Here is a 25,094-nt window from a genome sequence, read left to right on the forward strand (position 1 = left end):
GGCACGAATACTGATCAATGGTCACTTATCACAGCCTATCGCACTAACGAGGGGTACAAGGCAGGGGTGCCCTCTCCCCCCTGTTGTTCGCTGTAGCTGTTGAGCCTCTAGCCTGTCGATTGCGTCAACTGCATCGCGATGGTGCAGTGCAATGCTTGCAGCGCCAGATAGATGTATCCCTTTACGCGGATGACATCACCTTGTATGTCAAACGCCCCGAATTACACCTTAATCCTTTACTCAGAGAGTTTGTACTGTTTGGAGGGATGTCCGGTGTCCATATAAACTGGTCCAAATCGCAGTTTTTCCCTCTAACCGACGCGGTGAGCACTTTCCCTCTTGATTACCCGCTCGAGTGGTGTCAGTCCGACCTACGCTATCTTGGGATCTGCATCTCACGCGACAGGGATGAGACTCTGCGGTCCAATTACGGTGTAGCAATAACGAAGCTGATTGCTTCTGTGGACCGATGGGTCACTTTGCCACTGTCTATGGCCGGGAGAGCGTCGCTCATCAAGATGGTGGTGCTCCCCCGCTTTCTTTATCTTTTTCTCAATATACCATACTTTCCTGGTGCTAATTTCTTCCGGACCCTGCGATCGGAGTTGCAACGGTTATTTTGGGGAGGCAGGAACCCCCGGCTTAAGTGGGCCACGCTCACACTCCCCTACGAAAAGGGAGGCTTCGACGTTCCTGATTTCGAGGCCTACTATCAGTGTGCACAGGCGCATTTCGCTCACCACTGGATGGCTCCTACCCCCTTCATGCCGCACGTAGCAGTGGAGGACTGGATTGTACATCCCCTTCCACTTAATGGTCTGCTCCACTGCCCTGAATCCTCCATCACTACACCGAATACGTCGGTCTCCTGCACGTTGGATGCGTGGCGCCGCATTACCAGGAGCTTGGCTTGTAAACTGCTCTACTCGCCCAAGTTGCCGCTTACATACCACCCTAGTCTTACCCTTCTGGAAGAACTGGGCTTTCGTAATCTCTGTGCAAAGGTACGAGTTTCTTGCTGGGGCGACTTGTTCTCCAACGGCACATTTAAGTCGACAGAGTTGTTCTTTGCTGGGCATGCATTCACTCCTCTCGAGCTTTTTTACTATGTGCGACTGCGAGCTGGGATGAAGGACATCCTGCTTGACTTTCCCAGCGAACCTGACGTCTTGCCACTGCTACACTTCTTATTGTGTTCACAGGATGGGACCCATCTGGTCTCAGGCCTGTACAAACAACTCAGGAGGGCTGCCCCGGTACCGGACTCCAATGCGCGGCTGCGCTGGTCTGCCGAACTTGCTGTCGACATATCAGATGAACAGTGGCAACACAGCTGCGCGCTCACCTCCCGAATCTCCGCCAGCAGCAGATTGAAGATCATTCATTATAAATTCTTGCAGTGGGTGTATTACACGCCGGTGAGGAAGCGGCGTTTCGGCCTGGCGGACGATGATTGCTGCGAACGTTGCCACGCCGCTGGTGCAGACTTTCTCCATTTGGCGTGGACATGCCCCCAAGTGGAGCGCTACTGGCAACAAGTGATAGACGCTCTCGCGGAGATGGTAGAAGTGACTGTACCTTATGACCCGCTGGTGGCCCTGCTGGGAGACACTAAGCAGCTCCCTAGGTCCTGCCGGAAATTTGTCGATACTGCCCTGCTGCTTGCCAAGAGACGCGTGGCTTGCCGATGGGGTAGGGGCAGGGCACCCAAATTCAAGGACTGGCTAGGTGATATAACTCACTGTCAGGATCAGCATGCAACATCTGCTGAACTACTGCCCATTTCGAGTCGTCCTAGCGACATTTGGGGGCCGCTGGCGCAATATCTACTCGCGCGGTCGGATGACGCGCTGTCAGCGGCCGACCAACCTGGTATAGATTAGCGCCCTGCTCATATGTTGGACCTGGCCGTGGACCCTGTTTGCGCGCGCACGCCTCCTCCTTATGCTATCCAGATGGGGTCCCCCTCCCGGTTTCCACCGCTCTGCACTCGCTGGTCCCCCCCCCCCCCAAGACCGCATACACAATCTGCATAATGGCTCTGGCCCCCCCCCCCGGCCCCCCCTTAATCTCCCTTGCCTGCATGCTCCCACTCTATGCCCGACCTGGCATGCGTCATGACACCCACCGACGGCTGATTCCTTGGGGCCCTCTACCTGGCATTGCTTCTGGCTTCAACTATCCCTCTTGCTGGGACGGCTATGACACACACATGTTGATTCACACACCTCCACTCACATAGGACGCCACACCGACTCACAGCTGTTTAATTAGCACAGTAGTCACGAAGTGCCTCTTGTTTACCGAACTGTTCTAGAAACCAAAAATGGAGAGGGAAGAGCTTTCTTTTTCTTCTCCACAGAAAAACACTGTTCTACTGCTGCTCATCCTCACTTGCCTTGCACCATCAGTTGCGCTACCCCGCTCCATTTCCCCCTTACATTGCCGCCGGGCCTCCGGGATGCCGGTCTTACGGCTGTGTTAATTTTGTTTCTTTCCTGCTGCCGGCCTCCGGGTTGTAGGCGTAAAAGGCTGTGTAACATGTTTCAAATTACACAATAAAGCAGATTTGAACTCCCCCCAAAAAAAAAAAAAAGGTCATCTTTCGGCCATTTCTGCCTTTCTACGGCTTCCAGATCAGCCTTCTCTTTTCAAGTCCCCGGTTGTTAACCGTTCTCTTGTAGGCATTACGCATACGTTTCCACCGGTACCCTTCATAATGCCTCAGTGGGACTTGAATCTTGTTTTGACTATTTTGATGTGCGCTCCCTTTGAGCCCCTTCATAACTGACCCTTACGTCTTCTTACTCTCAAGACTGTTTTCTGGTAGCCATCACCTCTGCCAGAAGAGTGAGTGAGCTTGAGGCTCTTTCTTCTAAACCTCCTTTCCTTTCTGTTCATCCATCAAGGTGGTTCTAAGGACTCGTCCTTTCTTGCCAAAGGTTGTCAGGCCCTTCCACATCGGGCAGACTATTACTTGCCCACCTTCTTTCCGCCTCCACATCCTTCCAGGGAAGAGGAGAAGAAGCTCCACCGCCTGGACCCAAAACGTGCGCTCGCATTCTATCTGCAGCGTGCACAGCAGTTCCGGGTGGATGATCAGCTCTTTGTTGGCTATGTGGGAGCCAAAAAAGGTTGGGTAGTGCACAAACGGACCATCTCCCGGTGGGTCGTTCTGTGCATCAAAGCAGGTTACTCCTTGGCCAGGAAGGAGCCACCTGTGGGGCTAAGTGCCCGTTCAACCAGGGCGACTGCAGCCACTACTGCCTTGGGGTGCGGCGTTTCCTTGCAGGACATTTGTCAGGCAGCTACGTGGGCCTCGCACACGTTTACCAAGCACTACTGCCTTGACAGTCTGGTCCGGAGAGACTGCTTTGGTCGTGACTTTCTGGTGTAATCCTGTTCGCAGACCCTCCACCGGGGTTGGTATTGCTGGGGTATATATTCTAAGGTAAGGGATCTATCACTAACGTGTCTTACAGATATATCGTTACACAAGTAAGTAACTTGTGCATCTGAAAAATACATTAGTTAGTGATAGATTCCTTACCGCCCCGCCCATTCTGCGAACTGATTACTAGGGTTAAGGTCATCCCCTTTTAGGGCCCTAGTTTTATGCACCAATTATCAGTTTCTTGCATGGCTCTGGGTTTCGGCACGGAATAGTGGTGTACAAAACAGACGTCTGCATGCATGGGTGGTGCCCAATTGCTCTCCGTGACGTCATCTCGGCGCCTACGCCTCCAGTGACTGACGCGCAGCCGCAGGACACCACCTACTGTTGCGCAGAGGTACTGCTAAGCAGAAAAACTTTCCGGGTCCAGCCTGATGCCTGGGGATATTCTAAGGTAAGGAACCTATCACTAATTAATCTCTTACAGATATATTGTTACACAAGTAAGTAACTTGTGCTTTAGGTGTAAATGTTTTTGGGGGAAAGAAAAAAAAAAAGAAAAAAATTGGTTGAGCTCAATGCTCCAGGATCTTGTCAGCAGGAGCCGGAAAAAGGAACTGAAGCAATTGCCACCTGCTCAGCATGACCGGAAACTGGTGTACCAGGGATCTTAAAGGCACAGCTTCTATGTGAAACTCACAATGACAGCTACTTTGTCCTGCTTTCCTTCATCCCTATGCTCTATCAAAAAAGGGTTTGCGAAAGATATATGCGGTTACATTAATACAGCACATACATTTGAATTGCCCTGACCTCTTTTGTACAAAATGAAGAATGCGGACATTGTAGCCTAGTCTATAAGCGGTTTAATATTGGTCTTTAAGTGACACTGCAGGCCTTCTTGAAGAAAGGTATACATCTACACGCAAGAAGATATATTGTGAGAGTGATGTGGAGTCCCAGCACGTGGAGAGGACTATTCAGTATTATGACTAATGGAAATACCCTACAAGAGAATCTTCTACGATTGTGTTTTTGGGTTCCTGGGCAGTGAGAGCATGTCTTAGCTGCAAGAGGTGTAAGGACCTGTATTTTGCAAATTCATATTCCATTTTTTTTAAAAAAAGGAATTGGATTCCTGCTATCCCAAACATCACCTAATTTAGAGATCCTAATAAGGTTCCATTTCTGAAAGACCCTCCAACTTCCAATTTCACTCAGGAGAGCACCGCCCCATAGGGGAGTCTCATTAGTAAATACAATAACCCACAATAGTATTTATGCGCCATGCTTCAAGCCTTCACTACTGATTTTGCAGGCAATTCTGGTCTCTTCATTCTGCAAAAAGCTGAAGGGTATCCTTCAGGCAACAGTGTGTGTCTGTTCAACAAGATAGTCTTGTCTCCTCCCTGTGGGGAATTTGCATTCCGTAGGACAAATAAACATTTCACCTCAAAGTCCCAGAAGAAGGAAATTGGCACCCAAGACGACACAGCAGATCTGGGTGATGTGACCATCTTAAACATGGCTGCTCTGTCTAGAAGGGGTAATGGCAGTGTTCTCCAGTGTTTTACATCCTCTTGTAATAATAGTGGAAGCCTAGAGGACTAAAGATCAGCAGACCGTGATAGGGTACAATCTGCCCCAGTCAGGGAGTACAAGTATATCCCCACGTTCATGTCATATACCAAATACTTCTCAAAAAGCTTTAAAAAATATGCTATTCATGGAGGTTTCCAATTGCGCTATACTTTGAAATATATAGTCAGTGTATAATTGTATTCTCTGGTCCCATAATCATCCCATTTTAAGCCTCTTACAAAATCATCCTCCTGGATCCAGCAGGCTAGTTGTTCAAGCCCAAGGGCAAATATCATGGGGGATAAATATTCATACCCGACAGGCACATCGCTCTAGCAGCTCGAAAGGTTTAGACCAAGTATTGTTCCCTTCACCATAGGATTTTGGTACAGCAGGCCAACCCACTTCATACAGGGTGGCACAAATCTCAATCGGATTAGTACAGCCAACATAAAGGGCCACAGGAGCCTGTCAAAACTTTGGTGTGCTCAAGGGAGTGTACTGCTGCTGCCTCCTGGACCATTTTGGTACATTCCATACATCAGCACAGAGATCTTAAATCGAGTCTGGCATTTAGACAGGTCAGGATATACCAGGCTGTTAACCACCCTCCCCATCCTTGTGGACAGGACCTTGGCTAGAACTTTAGTTTCAATGTTTAGCAGTGAGATGGGCTATTATGAATCACATTTTTTAAGTAGTTTTCCTTCTTTCTACATTACTATTGTGACTAGACGCATGCCGAATGAAACTAGCCCTCTGCCCTGGATACTTGCAACATTTTGAGAAAGTGCAGAGATAATTTTCCTGCCAAACTGGCTGAGCAGCAGGGAGGAGAACAATGAACATCAATGGGGAGGACGCATTATGCTAAACAGATTACATCTCTTTATAGAATTCTACTGGTAGGCCATTATGACCTGGTGCTTTATCAGATAACTCATTGCCTCACCAATCGAATCAGACATGTGTATGTTTCGCCGTAAAGGGTTCCACCTTTGACTGTTAATTTTTTTGTCTATACAGTGATTGGCAGTTCAGTGAAGACTTCGGATATTTACATTTTCTTGGATCCCTCCCTGTAGGAAACTGGCTCTATATATACGCTACACAAAAATGAGGTATAGTGTGTATAGAGTCCAGGTGACCCTAGAGGTAGGCAGAGGTTAAAGTTAGATAGAACCTTACTCTCCATTTGCGGTATAGTGGTTGAGCAGTAAGGTAGCATCAGAGGACAGTGTTAAGCATTTAATGTACACACTCAGTCAGCAAATGAATTCACACACTCAAGATCTGAATTCTAGGCCAATTGTTTTTGTATGAAAAAATATATGTTTGTTTTTAGAACCAAGCAAGCCTGATACAGGTAAGCATAAAATACTTTTCAGTAATAAGTTGCTGAATATAAAACAGTTTGAAAACGCAATAGAACTTGTACTTTGTTTGATTTACAGGGGCTGCAGCAGGTTGCAACACTTAGCAAATACAGTACTTTGGAATGAATAGGCTTTCAGTAAATTACAGGCAAGTTACTTTTTACGTTACTTTTCTAACTCAGTGCTGGATACCTAGATTCAGCACTGGGACATTCTCTGTAAACAGTTAAGTAATTAAGTTTTGGCTATTTGTGCGATTCTTAAAGAAGATTATCAGATTTCAATTTCTGGAGTTAGACTCAGGGGTCCCCCAGGGTCAGTGATGCACTGTTGCACCCTCAGCAGCACTAGGGCGTCAGCAGCCAGGGTGCCTGACTATGGGGTTCACGGTTTGATCCCCGGCGACAGGTTAGCCCGGCCCCATGTGACTCTGGAGAATAGCTTGCTTAATCTTCCAGAGGGCCCCCAGCGCCGAGACACCACTTCGGAGGAAGCTGTGCGCTTTACAAATACTGGTATTTAATTTCATTTATTTAAATGTTATCCAATGGGGGATAGGGAGCCTCTGCTTTGGCGGCTGCTGGCAAGCAGACTACTGGGTTGTGGGAGCAAAGCTCCTAGGGTTGAGGTCAGGGCAAATGGGGAAACAAAGTAGCACAAAAAGGTGCACCCTCAGTGGCACTGGGGCGGCCGGGTGAAAAGTGCCTTTTCGACGTCTGGTGCCCTGTTTTCTATGGAAAACCTCCAGTTTGCAAAAGCACTGCAGGAAGGGGGACATGGATTTCTGGGGGCGACCACCACTTGGAGAGGTATGTTGGGAAGTTGAAGGTTGGTTAGGCACCGTCGATTTGGGCACACAAGGCCATGGGGCGTCGGGTGCAGGTGTGCCTTTTGGGGTTGGATCTTACCAACTCCTGGTCGCGGTTAGGGGGGCCTATTGGATTTAGACTGCAGGCGTTGGCTGGAGGCTTGAGGCAGGTCAGGGGTTGCCGAATCTTGGGTCAGGATCACCGGGGTGAAGGCCTCGTGGTGTTTCTCCACTCTAGTTCGGGCCAGGTTCGGAGGGTGCAGATTCGGGGTCTCTGGCTGCTGCCACAGGTTGCAGTTGAACCAATCCGGTGTTCCCGGGAGAAGCAGTCTTTGGAAGTGAAGGCAGGCAGGTCCTTCGGTGTCTGAGGTTGCTGGCTGCAGGACACACCGGGATTTCGCAGAAGCAGGTTCGAGCAGAGACAGGCCGGTAGGGCAGGGCCAAGTGAGTGGGAATCTTCCTCTTGTTGGCTGGCTCCACAGCTGTTCGGTCCTTTTCAGGCAGGATCTGAGGGAGCAAGGTTCAGGGTGCCCCCTAAATACTGGATTTAGGGGCGTCACAGATAGGCAAGGACAGGGACCAATGGGTCCCTTCCCTGGGGTGGGTACACCCCCTATTGTGCCACCCTCCAGTGGGAGGGGGGGGGGGGGGGGGGGCAGGAGCCTGACCCTGGTAGGCTAGGTCACCCCATCCTCAAGATGGTGGGGACTCAGTTGTGCTTCACATCGCCTCCCCCACCTGAGGGGTAGAATTGGCAGAGGTGGGAACACCACTTTCCCTCACTTGTTTTTCCCACCGGCTCTACCGCTCAAAGTGGGGGGTAGAACCAGTGGGTACCAGATGCTGAAAGCAGCAAATGGTCTGGTGAGGCTCACAAAGGTGGCATGCCTCTGAAGCTTCCCCTTCGTGAACCCTGCCCATCCTGGGGGAGGAGGCTTGGCACCTCGTCCCAGGATGTGCATGGTTTCATGCCACCGAGAGCAGCAGGCTCTCGACCCAGGCGTCCAGAAACAGGTCTGTTGGTGGCAGCCTAAGCAGCCACTCAGTCAGGTCACTAGGAGTTGGTAGAGTTTCGGGGGCATCTTTAAGATGCCCTCTGTTGTGCATTTTACAGTAAATCCCACACTGGCATTGGTGTGGGTTTAATGTGCTGAGAAGTTTGATACCAAACTTCCCAGTTTTCAGTGTAGCCATTATGGTGCTGTAGATGCGGTAATGACAAACTCCCAGCACCATATACTCTTCATGGCAGTACTGCACTTAGTGTCATTCGCCATTAAAATGGAGACTCAAATGTAAAAATACCCACTTTAAGCTCATCAGACGCTAGCTGTTTCTTTGGCTTGGCCACAGTGATCAGTTAGAGAGCCTTGCCCTTTATCACAACATTGAAGGCTTCCCACAATGTTACTGCAGACACACAGTTTACATTTACAACTCAACGTTCAGGGATCAGAACTGAAAACAGTGGAACTGTGAATAGCTTGTAAAATGCTAAAGCAGAGAACTTTGCTACAAAAGTCAATTTGGCTGTTTAAGAGCACAGTGCAGTTTCTCTCTGCCTATGCTGCCTATTGGCATGCGGTTTCATTTTATCCTTTAAACAAGCATTTACAATGCAATGGTTTTGCCTTTGTTAAAGTTAGAGCTATTGGCATTGCCCTTGACATTTTTATTTATGTTTTTTTTAGCATAAATAAATGGCATTGTCATTTACAATGCCACTAGCTTTATCTCTCGCAAATGACACACACAAACACACACAGAGCCCCCCCCACACACACCCACAGAGCCCCACACACACAGCCACACAGAGCCCTCCCCCCACACACAGCCACACAGAGCCCCCCCCACACACAGCCACACAGAGCTTCCCACACACACAGCCACACAAAGCTTCCCACACACACAGCCACACAAAGCTTCCCACACACACAGCCACACAAAGCTTCCCACACACACAGCCACACAAAGCTTCCCACACACACAGCCACACAAAGCTTCCCACACACACAGCCACACAAAGCTTCCCACACACACAGCCACACAGAGCCCTCCACACACACCCACACAGAGCCTTCCACACACACCCACACAGCAAAAGCAGGCAACAGGGGCACACGGAGGCACAAGCAGGCAACAGGGGGAGCGGTTTGTTTGGGATAATATCTGTTTTTGTTAGATGCATTTGCTGTTTTAGAGGTCTCCTATTTAGTGCAGTTCATAAGCTATAGAAAAAGTATTCCTGAAATCATCTCTTAAGGTCTACCCCTGCACGCAGCCATGTCCCTCCTCTTGCCATAAAGTTTTGGAAGGGGGCCCGACCTCAAAACATTTTGCTTAGGGATGGCTCAGAGTAAAAAAGTTTGAAGACCTCTGATCTATGGTATCCAAATATTCACAAAGAATCTGGTATCTAAACTAGTAAGGGAGCTGCTAACCATATATGCAAGTAAATGTGTGGCAATCACCATATATGGGGGCTGGCATTTGGGGAATGGTGGATGTGCAAGGAATTCAAATGGTGAAAAACTTGTTGTTGAAAAATCTACTGGCAGTCCCATGAAACTGCACAAATGCCATATGTCATGATGAATTGGGTGCCCCATACATTGTGGATAAAATTGTTATCACCCTAATTGCAAGGGCATTTTGTCTGGGCAATTGCGTATACAACTATAAACAAAATGCTTCTAATGGATTGTATGGAACTACATGCTGCCCTAGATATATCATGGTTCGCTTATGCAAAGTCCATAAGAGCGGAGATTGGGCCCCCGGAGCTATTTGACACCCCACTATCGTGCTTGCGCATTGCTTTAACTAGATTTAGTGTCAATGCTCTACTGTTTATGGCAGGATATCCTGCTAAATGTTATACCTAGAGGATTTGAGCCCCTGTGATGTGTGTCACCCCAGTCTCATTTGCACATTTTGTTCTTTTGTACTGTTTATGATGTCCCTAGAAGAAAATGTATGTTGCCCCCTTTTAAAGTTTTTAAATTTACACAGTGTAGATGTGTTTTGCTGAATTTGCAGCAGTTACATTGTCCTCTGGTTTGTGGTGCAGTGGCCTCCTTTATATGGCATATTAAAAAAATATGGAAAAATGCAATATCACAGGGGTTATCCAATTCAGGCTCCTTACTAAAGCTTTGTTATTGTATGACGGAGTGGCCTTTTAAATACTTAAAAGAAAACTTTTTACTGTAAATATGCTTGGGCCTTTTTAATGGGATAGCTGAAAGGCTGAATTAATGTATGTCTTCGCTGATGCATTATATGTATCATGCATTTCTGTACCTGCTTTTATACTACAGAATGTAGCTTATAAAGACTTCTGATAAACTCCAAATTCTCTTTCCCAGCAGCCCCTTTTTTTACACCCTCAAGGTAAGTTTTACCCCCACCCTTGTCGGGTCTAAATTTCCAACCTTTTCCAGTGTGGGTGGGGATTGGAGAGAATGTGGTGAATACACTAAAAAGTACATTTGTGGGTGTGTACAGACTTGTAGAGCATACAAATTCTATAACATACAAACTCTAAAACTACTGATCCCTGCCGACTTCCATCTCCTGTATATTACCTTGCAGAAAGGTGGCAACATCGAAGGCCTTCTAGGATTCTAAGCCTGGTATATAATATGAGCCCTTCCATAAACAGTGAGGCTATTATTAGAGCTATTCTGTAATGAAGTCGCTTCCTTAATTTGTCACGTCACGTCACTGCATAGCGCCAAACTGGAAACATTGATTGGACAAGTAGATTCCTGGAGTATCCCACTCACTTGGACCAGTAGATCGTTTATACAATTCCCCAGTCCTAAAGAGCTCCGTGATTTTAAACATGTAACACAAAAGCTTAGGAGCATTGTGTCGCACATCGAACACCAATCTAGAACAGAGGTTGCCTTTCTTATACCTTAACTCTCCGAAGGAATTGTTGCGGATTTGGTAGTTTACTGTGGGTCTTCTGGTGAGAAGCAAAGGGAAAATGCTGATTTGGTGTCAGCAGTGGAGACTATGATAAATTCTCGGCCCTGCTACAATGATTTTGGGGCACTTAAGCGAAGGAATTAATATTTGCTATAGATCACACTGGGAAATTCCATATCAAGGGTGAAAGTGCAGATTCTTGTAGAACCCCACAGAACATTAGCAAAGTATCTCCATGTTTACCACTTTTCCTTGCTACCCTGCCCTGCACCTGCCTGGGTACATGCGGTAGAGCAGCCCCGGTGCCAACGACAGTGAAGCAGGTGAGGGGGCAGAGGGGCACGCACCGGGTGGCAGCGAGCCGGACCGCGGATCGGCGGTCAGGGAAGTACCTGCACCACCTACGGGGCCAACATCTACTCTCAGGTTCCCGCAAACAGCCACAGACGCGGCGCCAGATTAGACTACGGGCCCGACCCTTGATCCAGCCTGATGGGGATTTGCCAGCGCTACAGAGTAGAGTGGGACAGCAGCAAGACAAACTCAGGACAACTACCCCAGGGCTGAGGGACAAGAGCGGAACCGACAGTCTGGGCCCAGAGTGTCAGTGACCCACGCTAGCATAGTGTTTCTCCGCGACCTGAGAGGGGCCCGTAAGCAAGCTTAGCGGCCTACTGGGAGAATCGCAAAATAAAAAAACAAATCGACTCACCTGCACCTTGCGACGGCAGCACTTCTCCGGTCTCCCTCTTAGGCATGGGAGACCGGCAACGTAGACGGCGGCAATCTCTCTGGCACTTCTCCGGTCTCCCTCTTCGGCATGGGAGACCGGCAACGTCCTCCGCATCTCCCGGGGTTCCCTCCAGGCCACGGGAGCCCCGCGGGCGCCGCCATACTTCTTGCCGTCTTCCTTCTTCCCCCGGGCTGCGGGGGGCGGGCACTTCCGGCCGGCCGCGCTAGGATTGGCCGGCCGGCCAGTCACGGGGCGGGAAACGGGGGAGGAGAGACGCAGAAGTGCCGGCAATGCCGGACCAGATTCGGGGGCGTTCCCGGCGTCGCGTGACGTCGGCAAAAGCCAAAGAATCTCGGGAACGCCCCCGTGTCTGGTCCGGCATTGACGGACAGGCCCCTCGTCCAATGGCTAGGCTCCATTTATGGAGCCAGCCATTGAATGACGAGGGCCGACCCAAACCCACACACAGTACTCATTAGGTTTTCGCCTGCGCGAAAAAGATGCGCAGAGCGCATCTTTTTGGCGAGGCAAAACCTAAAAAGCAGCACATTTCAGATTCTGCTGCTTTTAAGTGCCATTTGAAAGAATAACCTTTTAGCAAAATGAAAATAGCTTTTGTAAATTGTTCTAAGACCCACCATACATGCTGAGCTATCCAGTGTTAAAAAATTCCATGACTAAAAACTAATGTTACACATGCTCATGGTTTTCCCACTAAAACATATACACTTAAACAATTTCAATGTGCGATTAACTTGTAGGTGCTCACCTGCTGGCAGTCAAAGGAAAAGTTATCAACCAGCTGACTGGAAGAAAGCAGAGAATCCTGTAGGGATGATTGCAGGATTCTGGAAGAGTTGCCAAGTCCTCCATTATTCTGGGAATACTGCATTCCTTTAATGGGTCCTATGGCAAGAATCCAGATGATGGGTCAACAAAAGGAGAAAGATGTGAAAGGAAAAAAATAAATAACTATAAAAAAAAGCACACTTGCAAAGCGATCTATGAATGCATGACTATATTGCATTTTGACAAAGAGGTACAGCCAAATAGACAAACTAGTACTTATGTGACCCCCTTCTGTTTAATCCTAAATTTTGTGCCAAATATATACCAGTCTAACCTCATCTTCCATCTAACACCTCCCTCATCCCTACCCTGTTGTCATGTCCTTCATTTATGCAGGCAATTGTGACTTGCTTGAACAACCAAATGAAAACAGCTATTACAAATATTTGAAAGGTCTTGCACATTAACAGAAGCAAATCTAAAGGTCAGGCTGAGTCATTTCGACTTTCAATAGAAGAAAAAAACAGTTGCTTTTGACGATCTGCAAAAAGCTTGGAGAATGAACCAGCCCACATAAAAGATGCAATGGTCGCAGTATTTGAAAGAAAAAAAAAACATGAAGAAAGCAACTGTCTACATGCATACAGGTTGGAAATCAGAATGCCACAACACACAAGCAAATGAGGAAAGAATTCAAATTTGACCACCCACAGCAGCATAGGGAGGAAGATGGAGCACTAAAAATTAAAGACCCTTTATTGGGCAGGCATGAGGGTCTTGACTTTAGCTCCACCCTCAAGTAAGCAGAGGGTTTTGTGGACTCTGGCAAGGCAAATGAACTATTCTAATTCCAGTCCTATATTATTAGGGGAACTGAATGCAGCCTTTCCCAAATAATCCAAGATGCTAACTTACAATTATAACGAGCCATGAAACAGTTTAGGGAAAGGTAAATATTCTAGTTTTGATTATGTATTGCCTAGGAGTGCTGCCCAAAGCAAAAAATTAATTTAAAAAAACCCTGAAAACCCCATTATTGGGGGCTGCACCCCTAGCCAGTCAAGACAACATATTGTGTACCACTGCAGAAATTTTACACTTTTACATTCTGACAGTATCATCGTTGTCCCTGCCCAATACCAGTTAGACAGCCTGAAAACGTTCAAAGTCACTCACCGGGTAGGGTGCTCAGATTCAGGTAAGGATTTTGTGGGAACTTAAAGTCTTTGGGTGGCTCACCAAGTAGAGATGCCTACAAAAAAAAGAGGACTGTCAGTTTTGCAGTGAAAAAAGCCCATGTACTTTCAGCACATTCAATATTTAGGTTGCCGATCAGTTAGGTTCGAGAACTCCTTCTGGTTGAAGATTTGCTATATTTATTAAGGCAAAGCCACTATGGAGAATTTTTTCATGCAACTTTTCAAAGTTGTATCTTTTCTTATGCATCTACCGGTCACCCAAAACACTGCTGTTTTGTATTTCAATAGATTTAAAAAATAAATTAAAAAAGCCTTATCATAATGGATTTTAGGCTCCAAGGATTATGAACCGCACAGATATGCGATAGGAAAAAAAAAATACAGCAGCATGCTTATTTCAGGAGTCAGAAGAAAATGTTACCTACCCAGTAAGCACCTGTTCTGGGCACGTAGACCTGTAGATTCATATGCTGTGCATACTCCTGCCATCTAGTGTTGGGTCCAGATGTTTGCACATTGTTTTCTTCGAAGAAGTCTTAACGGTCGAGAGTTAGGTGGCTCGTCCTTTCGGTGACAGTGCTCATGGGCATCAACTTCATTGTTAGATTGTTGTTTTCCGCCATCGGGTTCGGACGGTGCGCTCCGGTTCAAAACAGTTTCTCGGGTTCCCCTCTGTGCGCAATCCACATACCCTCGTCGGTATGGTTATTCAATAGAGTTTCCCATCCTCCGCGTATCGCATCAGTTCAGAAAAAAAATCTTGTGATCGGAAACTTCATGGAAGGGCCTAGCTGCGTCAAACCACTTCGCAGTCGATGGAACGGACTCCTTTTAAATTCTGCCCTCTGTTCCATGCCAAATACCTGTGCAATGACTCACACAAAGTCTTCAACTTATGCCTCTCCCGGGAGCACAGTGAACAGGACTGCGATGCGTGCAAATCCTCCGATACAAGAAAACACTCCGTGACCGATGGACTCGATGCAACGAAATACAAAAAAAACAGCAGCTCCATTCTGGATCTCTTTGGAGAAGACTGAGACAACGCACAAAGAGCCAAGGAACAAGATGAGCTGCTATCAGTGTCAGATGCAGACTCCTACATGGACGAGGAGCTTCTGCAGGGTCAGCGTACCACGAGTACTGATCCTCCCCTGCCCCAAACTACACCTCTGCCCAAGAAAAATAGATACAGCCCCTCCTCTGCCTTCGAGCCAACGTCGGCACAGAGATCACGTTTTGGACGCCCCGCCTTCGGGACTGGCACAAAACAAACATCGAAGCCTGGATCGAGTCGGCCGCATTCAGGAGCCAAGTTGAAACAATTGGCTTTGAATCCGAAACACGTTTGAGCCAACTCCTTTCGGAAATAGTGCGCATGGGCATAGACTCCATTGTTAGATTGTTTTACCGCAGAGGGTGAGAATAGTAAAAGTAGAATCGAGATGTCCATGCGTATGTGCATAAAGTTACAGAGAACTGCAACAGGTATAGAAAACCTGGAGAGGCGGGTGGGTGCATTATGCACCCACCCGCCGTGATCTGTGGTATGTAGAGCTGAATCTACAGCTCTACATGCCAAGAACAGATGCTTACTGGGTAAGTAACATTTTCCGTTCAAGGCATGTGAGCTGTAGATCACATGCTTTGCATAGACTATAGAAAAACAGTTGATGGACAGAATGCAGAACAATGTGATACATTCACCCCAGTACAGAGATCTGGGCCTAAACACATCGTTTTTTGCTCACCATGCCATTCCAGTTTGAACCCAGCATATGCAAATCAGTCTTGACCCTGTGCCCCACGGGAACAGTCCAGCCCGAACTGCCAAGCCAGGTCCTCCCTGGACTGGAAACAAGCATCCTAGGACCGGTTTCAGGGTGTCAGCCTTCATCAGCCTGGATAGCTTGATTCCAGTGGCATGGAGAGCACAGGACTCACGGCTGAGCATACCCGTCCCACTCGGGGTGACAATCCTAGGATGCTTGATTCTGGTCCAGGGAAGACATGGCTTGGCAGTTAGGGCTGGACTGTTCCCATGAGGCACAGGGTCAAGACTGATTTGCATATGGCCGTGACTGAACTGGGGTGGCTTGGTGAGCAAAATAACAATGGATTAAACTCCGATCTGTGACTGGGGATGAATGTTTTGCCATTGTGCAACATTCCGTCCATCCTCTTGTGTGTTTTGCTGTTCACCCCAAGTGGGAAGGGCATGCCCAGACGTGTGTCCCGTGCTCACTACGCCACTGGAGTCAAGCTATCCTGGCTGAAGACTGCAGATAGCCAGAAACCGATGCTTGATTCCGGTCCAGGGAAGACATGGCTTGGCAGTTCAGGCTGGACTGTTCCCATGAGGCACAGGGTCAAGACGGATTTCCATATGGCCATGTCTGAACTGGGGTGGCTTGGTGAGCAAAATAATGATGGATTAAACTCCGATCTGTGACTGGGGGTGAATGTTTTGCCATTGTGCAACATTCCATTCATTATCTTGTGTGATTTGCTTACATAGAATATACAGCAGTATTCTCTCATGGCAGTGGCTAACTTGTAGCTGTTGCAGTTGTCTGAAAGAGTTCCAAGCCCAGCCTGGCCTACATTAGCTTGTTGTCTCGCTAACACATCTACGCAATAGTGCTTGGTGAATGTGTGCTGTTTAGACCATGTTGCAGCTTTACAGATGTCAGCTATGGGGATGTTTCTTAAGAGAGAAATAGTAGCCTCTAGTTTGCGGGTGGAATGCGCTCTTGGGGGTATTGGTAAAGACCTCTTTGCTTTTGCGTAGCATGTTTTAATACATTTTACTATCCACCGAGCAATACCAGATTTAGAAACAGGAGTGGTGGAGCAAAAGCCACAAAGCTGTTTAGTTTTACAAAATGGTTTTGTTCTTTCTATGCAATACAATAGTGCTCGTTTATCATCTAATGTGTGTAGAGCTTGTTCTGCCACTGAAACTGGTGTAGGAAAGAACACAGGCAACTCAACAGATTGATTGTTGTGAAAGGCAGATACCACTTTGAGTAGGAATTTGGGATAGGTGCGAAGGACCACTTTGTTGTGGTGGACTTGACAAAATGGTTCCCCTATGGTTAGTGCCTGAAGCGCACCCACTCTCCTCAGTGATGTAACAGCAATGAGCAAAGCAACTTTTCAAGTGAGAAATTGCAGATCACATTTGTGCAATGGCTCGAAAAAAGGGCCCATTAGTCTGGTAAGGACAATGTTAAGATTCCACACTGGAGCAGGGGGACTTCTTGGTGGACTAACTTGAGTCCTTCTATAAAAGCCCTGATAATGGGTACTCTGAAAAGAGGCAGATGTCCATTTTTTTTAGGTATGCAGCTATTGCAGCGAGATGTAAGCGTATGGGTGTGTGAGCCAATCCGGACTGCTGCAAGTGTAGTAAGTAACAAATGATATTTTGAGTGAAAGCATCTAGCGGGTTGATATGGTTATTATAATATATAACAAACCGCTTCCACTTAGATGCATAGCAAGCCCTCATAGTAGGCCTTCTGGCCTCTAATGATATTCATACTGTCTGGTGGAAAGTACAGATAGCCAAAGCCTATGATTTCAGGTGCCAGATTGCTAGGTTGAGGTTGTTGGGTGTTTTATCTCTTTATGGCTGTGTGAGGAGACTGGGTGAAAGCTATTTACCTATTTACGCCTTGTTCCAATTTCCTCACCTCGAAATAGGAGACAACATCGTCATTCCTCGTGTTTTCAGAATATTTCCAAATAATGGAAATCAGTGTGTGCCGAAAATCATGTGGTGAAGCAGTTATCACAAAAAATCATGATCTTCATATAGGCAAACTCCTGTTTGTGCCTGAATCAGAAAGTTACTCTGAATGAGCCTGGCTTTGTTTCTCAGAGCGTCAGTGACAATAAAATGAATGAAGAGCGTCCTCGCTCTTTATTATTTGGACATGGTGTGTGGGCACGCTCTTGGGTCCAGGAGGACCACCCAGAGAAAACATGGTAACAATTAAGTGCTGCGCCGGTCTCAGCTTCTATAATATCTTTAGGGATTGCAGGGAGGGCGACGGTTAAATGTTTGTGTCTACAGAAGCGCTCATCCTGTTTCTGTAAGAGGTTCTATTTAATGTGTACTTTCCGTCTGTTTCTTTGTTGTACAAGCAGATGATGCTATGCGCGGATACTGGCATGCTCGGCGGTGGATGTGGCGGACTGGCCTACAGAGAAAGTGGCAGGTATTCAGAGTGGCCGGAGCCTCCGAAAGGTCAGTAGGGGCAGGGTAAAGCAAAGGCACAGTTGTACGCGCCTCTGGACGGCCGGTTGGTGGTGAGGCAGTGACAAGATAGGCCGCAATCTCCTACAGTCAGGTTCCAACTGGACATTCCAGTGCTTCTGAATGTTCTGCAGGGAAGGGGCAAGAAAGTACACACCTGCATCTTCAAAGAGCGCGAAGGATTGGACAGGAAAGGGGCAGGCGGGTGTCATTCGCTGTTCTGTTGGCTTGGGGTCAACTGTCTGGGCTGGTTCCTCTGAAAGGCTGATAGTTTGAGACTGAACCCAATAGTACCTAATATTGGCACCGAGACAGAATAGTCCAGCACTTATAAACACACTGGAGCCCTTCCGTTGGTAGGGTTGGGTTAAAGTCAATCACAAGCAATTTTTTTTTTACAGATTTATATAGCCCGAGCTACTTACATGGCCATCCAGCTACATTACTAAAGGATCAGATTTCTCTTTTTTTATGCACGGGGAGATTTAAGCAATTCTCCCGGAATCATAGGCTGTTGAGCCAACGCCAGGGCTCAAACCCGGTCCTCAAGTTCCAAAAGGCTGCAGCCTTTTTCATGACATTCGTGCTTGTACGCCGCTCTGGCCATCTTCTGGTTTTGAGGCAGCCCGGTCCAGCCCCGCTCGTCACAGGATGTAAAACTGGCAGACAGCTCTCGCTCGTCACAGGATGTAAAACTGGCAGACAGCTCTCGGACATGAGTGATACAGCCTTTGTCTGAGAACTCCTCAGAGTGACTGTCGTATATTTAATGTGACAATCTATGCCTGCGCACATTTAATGTACCGGCTTCAAAATCCCTCAGCTGAACTGACACATATGTAAATAATTGGCATGAACTGCGTGCGGTATAGCGGTCAGGACCAACACCTGGCAAACATACGAGGGGACACCACCAACGCTCATCGGCGGAAATGTAAATGAACAGTAGCTGTGATGTTCGACAGGCCTGCACATATTTAAGATGGCCGAGGGCACACTTATCAGCAGAGGCAGAGCTGCCAGTTTTTGAATGGGCAGTTTTAACATGTACTACGGTAGGCAGCATCAGTATAACTCAGAAGTTCTAGATTTGTGGGGCAGTATCAACACTCCTTATCCGAATTGACTTGTTTATTTGGGGGCAATATCAGAGTACACTGCCTAGTTATATATTGCAGCGTTATGCAGCGCCAACTTCGCTCAAGGGCATTGGGGCGCTTTACAAGAGAACCACACCATGTTTACACATTCTCATGGGCAGGGAGGCTACGTTTTCGTAGCAAGTAGGGCAGGATGCGAACGTGAAAATGTGTCTCCTCCCATATCGAGATGGCCTGTGCGGTAGGTCCTAGTGACACGTGGGTGTGGCTAAAGGGCCAGAGCAGCAGCATTTGGAGCTTTGGAAACCAGGTTCAAGTCTCGTTGTCTCAACATCTTGTGATTCTGGGCAAATCACTTATCTCCTCCTGCATCCCAAAATAGAATGTGTCCATGTTTAACGAACCCGGTGCTCATGGAAAGCTGTCCAATACCTTTGGGTCGAGTTCGTGTTATATAAAAAAATGCGCCAAAGCTTGGGTCCTATTATGTCTCATTGGACCGGAAATGGGCAGGCTGCACGCGCTTATCTGACAGTAAATCCTGGTTTCTGTAAATCCGGGTGAGCCCCCTCCCCTTCGCGGGAACGCAGATACTATTGCCCAGTAAGTGCCCCGCTATCAGGGTAAGTGTCTGCCCCCTGGGGGCAGGCGGGGGCTCTTCCAGTCCCTTTTGTTCCCGCACAGCCAGAGGGTGCGGCGTGAAGAGCTGACAATGGGGCAGGGGAAGCGGCTTCAGCGGCCAGAAGAGGCCCATCGGCTGACGACTGACCGCGGGTGGGGGGTGCCGGGGGCAAGGCAGGCCCTGGGGTCCATGGTGGCGGGGGCAGGGCAGGCCGTGGGGGCAACCGGTGAGGGCTACGAATACATCCAGTGTGCGCAGAAGATGGCCGAACGCGGGAAGCTGTGTATATGCCAATAGAAATAATGCCATTTATTTAGGGATACAAAAAAAAAAAAATTGAGCAATACCAATAGCTCTACCAATAATATTGCCGAGACCATTGCATTGTAAATGCTAGTTTTATTTTATTTTTTTTACATCTCACAGACATGGAAGAAAAAAAAGAAATCCAAAGACAGTGACTGGCTCCCTTCTGGGGAGCAAAAGGAACAAGTATTTACAATGCAATGGTCTCGGCATTATTAAAGGTAGGGCTATTGGCATTGCGCATGATTTAAAAAAAAAAAAATTTAAACAAATAAATGGTATTGTCGTTTACAATGGCAATAGGGGAGCATTAGAGAGTATTCTCGGACACAGAGCCACACACACACACACACACACACACACAGAGGCGCGCGGCACACACACACACACACACAGACAGAGGCGCGCGGCACACACACACAGACAGAGCCGCGCGGCACACACACACACACACAGACAGAGCCGCGCGGCACACACACACACACACAGACAGAGCCGCGCGGCACACACACACACAGACAGAGCCGCGAGGCACACACACACACAGACAGAGCCGCGAGGCACACACACACACAGACAGAGCCGCGAGGCACACACACACACAGACAGAGCCGCGAGGCACACACACACACAGACAGAGCCGCGCGGCACACGCACACAGACAGAGCCGCGCGGCACACGCACACAGACAGAGCCACGCACACAGACAGAGCCACGCACACAGACAGAGCCACGCACACAGACAGAGCCACGCACACAGACAGAGCCACGCACACAGACAGAGCCACGCACACAGACAGAGCCACGCACACAGACAGAGCCACGCACACAGACAGAGCCACGCACACAGACAGAGCCACGCACACAGACAGAGCCACGCACACAGACAGAGCCACGCACACAGACAGAGCCACGCACATTGTGTTGGCCTGTGTCTAATAAAAGCTTCTGACTGGCCTGGGCAGTTATGCCATCCACTGGAAAAAGCATGGTGCGTAGGAAGTCAGTACAAGTGCTTCATGAATACCCTGGCTGACAGACAGCAAAGGTGTGAGCCATTACTGCTTTCAGTTGTAGAATAAGGTTCTCCCTCCCCCCATCTCCCCCACAAATGCGCACATAACCTAGGTCTGGGGTTAGGCTGTCCGTCGCCAAAGCCCCATTTCTGTACAAAGGCCACGTACTCTGCGTCAGAGCACATTACTTCCCAGGTATGAGCCATGCACTCACCCCGCCCTCTTGTACACACAGAAGACCGGTATCAGCAGAGAGGGGATAGCCCCCTGCCTGGGCACAGACTCACCTCCAGCTCTGTGTCGCCAGACTTGGACACCCCGATCTCGCTGGGGAAATATAAACAGGGTAAGGGCAGCAAAGACAAACAGGGTAAGGGCAGCAAAGACAAACTGGGTAAGGGTAGCAGAAGGCACAAAGGGCGAAGGCAGCAGAAGACACAAGGTAAGTGCAGTAGAATACACAGAGGATAACGTCGGCAGAAAGGGCAAGGGTTTCAGAAGACACAGAGTAAGGGCAGCGGAAAGCCCAGGAGGTAAGAGCAGCTTTGGAGCCAGAAGAGGACAGGCGAATGCTGAAAGGGTAAGGCCAGCAGAATATGAATTGATAACGAAGGAAGATAATTAAGGTGTGAGAGTCAAAGGAAATATGTAGGAGGCCAACGTTACACTAAAAGGAGAATACACAGTGTGAGGGAAGTGTGTCCAGATGGGACATAACGCAGGGGACGAAAAGTGCTGTCAGGTCTCCACTTATAAGAACACACAAACAAGGTCCTGCATGCCAGCCAACTTTACGGAACACTTTAAGTGTCCGGCATAGTTTACACCTTTGAACAAATCTAGTCGGCAAAGCCCTATTTCAGCACTTCGTTTCCACAGTTTTCGTTCAATTATGTGCACTGAAATGTGGTCGCGTCTCGATCACAGCTCCTAAAGCTCCGAGCCTGGAGCCATTTTTGTGGTTCCCGCCCGCGGCTGTGCCAGGCAGACGCAGCCCTGCTCTGCCCCGGGAGGCCCCACAACAGTGGGTGGGGGTGTCCAAGGGACCTTGGTGTAAGCTCCGGCCGGCACTGGACAAGGAGAGAGGAGTCAGGGAAGCTTCACCAACAAAGGTGTTAACACTCGGATCTGTACCCCAGACCCTGGAGGTCGCTGGACCTCGATCATTCAACTCACTTCACGGGACAGTCCTGTCTCCCTGGTGGAGGGCAGCGCTGCGGGTGAACAACGGCCAGACAGGGCCAGGAATCCCAGGCGCACAAAGTCCCGTCCTCCGGCCACCGCACCTCCGCTTCCTCCTCCAGCCGACACCGCGGTGCAGTCAAGCGCCGCCCGCTCTCCACCCCTCCCCCGCCCGGCCTGCTGTCTGAAGCAGGAGGAGGGTCCGGCGCTCGCACTCCAGCTCATCGGGAAAGCTTTTCTTTGTCGCCAAAAATGGCAGAGTGGCTGAAGCCCCTGCCCGCAGCTGCCCCAGGCCCGGCGGAGATCAGCAGTGCACCTGAAGGAGAGGCCACCGGGATGTCAGTTCCCCCTGCGCTACAGACTCTCGTTAGATCTGAGGGAGGCGGAATAGAGCCCGCAGCCCAGGCGAGGAGGAAGTGAGTCCCGCAGCCTCAGCGCAGCTAGTCTTGTCTCAGCCCCTCACACAGCTCTGCTGAATGGAGAAAGGCAGCAGTGAAGTTCGGTCCTCCTCTGAAAACAAGAAAAAAAAATGGCTGCCGCAAAGCTCCGACATTTTCGCGATTCGGGGGCGTGTTTTGTGACGGAAGACGTCACAGAAAAAAGCAAAAAACACGCCCCGAATCGCGAAAAGACGTGGCTTAAAGGGAGTGACGCCCCTCTCCTCCAATGACTGGCCTCCGTTTAGGAAGCCAGCCAATGGAAAAGAGGGGCGGGTTAATGCCCCACTCTAAGACATTAATTCTCTGACCGAGACTGCGCAAACGCACCCTACGGTCCTAGACCTAAAAAGGTTACTTACTCGGTAAGCATCTGTTCTTGGCATGTAAATCTGGGTCCGGATGTTTGCAAGTTGTTTTTGTTTGACAAAGTCTTTCCAGTAACAAGGTTGGCGACTCCTCTTTTCGGTGATAGTGCCCATGGGCATAGACTCCATTGTCAGATTGTTTTCCACCAAGGGGTGAGAAATGGAGTTAGGAAGTGTAGAATGTCCATGTGTATGAATGTAAATTAAGAACTACATACACACCAGGAGACTGGGGAGGTGGGTGGGCGCATGTGAATATACAGCTCTACATGCCAAGAACAGATGCTTACCGGCTAAGTAACATTCTCCGTTCAAGGCATGCGAGCTGTAGCTCACATGCTTTGCATTGACTATATAGACTTAATCTCCCAAAGCAGTGGCTAACCTGTAGTGGGTGTAGTGGTTTGAAATAGTGTTTTAAGTACCATTTGGCTTATATGTGCCTGTTGTCTTGAAGACACATCAACACAATAGTGTTTTGTGAATGCGTGTGGCGTAGACCATGTTGCTTCCTTACAAATGTGAGCTATGCGGATATTTCCCAAGAAGGACATAGTAGCCTCTATTTTGCGAGTGGAATGCGCCCTAGTGGATACTAACAAAGTTCGGTTTGCTTTAGTATTACATGTTTGGATACATTTTACAAACCATCTTGCAATACCAGATTTAGGAATAGGATTGCCCTTGTGAGGTGGAGAAAAAGCAACAAATAGTTTCGTTTTCCTGAACTCTTTGGTTCTTTCAATGAAGTTAAGTATAGCTCGCCTAACATCAAGTGTATGTAGAGCTCATTCTGCCACAGAATCATGATGAAGTAAGAATACAGGTAACTCAACTGATTGATATGAAACTACTTTAGGGAGAAATGTAGGATTGGTACGAAGAACCACACTATCCTTATGATGCTGAAAGAAAGGCTCTTGTATAGTCAATGCCTGAAGCTCACCAAACCAAGTGAAGTTATAGCTATGAGGAAAGCAACTTTCCATGACAGAAATTGCAACAGACATTTGGCATTGGTTTAAAAGGTGGACCCATTAGCCTTGTAAAAACAATGTACAAGTTCCACTCTGGTGAATGGGGAATTCTTGGTGGAATTGCCCTTTTTAAACCTTCCATGAAGGCTTTAATCACTGGCACTCTGAATCGAGATAATTGTTGTCAGTTTTGCAAATATGCAGCTACTGTTGCTAGATGTAAGCGACTGCATGTGTAGGCTTATCCACATTGCTGTAAACGCAACAGATTAATGATATTCTGTACAGAAGCATTAAGTGATTGATATAGTTGTTGTTACAATAGACAATAAATCTTTTCCATTTAGCAGTAGAATATGCACTAGTAGTAGGCTTTCTAGCTTCTGAGAATATGCATACAGTCTGGTGGTAATTGCAAATAACCAAACTATGACTTCAGGAGCCAAATCGGTAGGTTGAGTTCTTTGGAACCTGGATGTCTGATATCATGGCTCCGAGTGAGGAGACAGGGCATGAGATGTAGCTTTTGATGTGGAACCACAGAGTTCTTACTGGGTGGTGTACCAAGGTGGACGAGCACATGAGGAGGCTACTAATCAATGAGAGGGACGTTTGTCTGAGCTTCCGAACCAGTAATGGAATTACTGGGAGAGGCGGAAAAGCATAAGCAAATATCCCTGAACAATTCATCCATAGAGCATTGCCTTTGGAAGCTTGGTGTGGGAACCTGGATGCGAAGTTTGAGCATTTTGCATTGTGTACTATAGCAAACAGATCTTTTTGGGGAAATCCCCAATTTTTTTTTTAAAGGAAGAAGAACTTGGGGAGGAAGTTCCCACTCGTGGATTTGCTGCCTGTGTCTGCTGAACAGGTCTGCAATGCATAAGTTAATACTTGTGTAACAATGTATCTGTAAGAGACGTTAGTTAGTGAAAGATTCTTTACCTTAGCATATCCTTAGGCGTCAGACTGGATCCGGAAAGCTTTCGTCAGCAGTACCCCTGCG

General features: G+C 48.1%; 1 protein-coding gene across 2 annotated transcripts in view; it reads right to left on the reverse strand.

Annotated features, from left to right (window-relative positions):
* RAVER1 (ribonucleoprotein, PTB binding 1) overlaps positions 1–25,094 on the reverse strand; it is a 264,889-nt gene that overhangs the window by 90,689 nt on the left and 149,106 nt on the right. For both annotated transcript variants that reach the window (XM_086959113.1, XM_086959114.1), the window contains exons 9-10: positions 13,794–13,869; positions 12,598–12,734 (exon numbers count right to left, since the gene is read on the reverse strand). In XM_086959113.1, coding sequence (XP_086815239.1) covers positions 12,598–12,734; positions 13,794–13,869 — 213 coding nt within the window. The remainder of the gene's footprint in view (positions 1–12,597; positions 12,735–13,793; positions 13,870–25,094) is intronic.

The sequence above is a fragment of the Lissotriton vulgaris genome, chromosome 1_1, assembly GCF_964263255.1.
Source record: "Lissotriton vulgaris chromosome 1_1, aLisVul1.2, whole genome shotgun sequence".
Taxonomy (NCBI): domain Eukaryota; kingdom Metazoa; phylum Chordata; class Amphibia; order Caudata; family Salamandridae; genus Lissotriton; species Lissotriton vulgaris.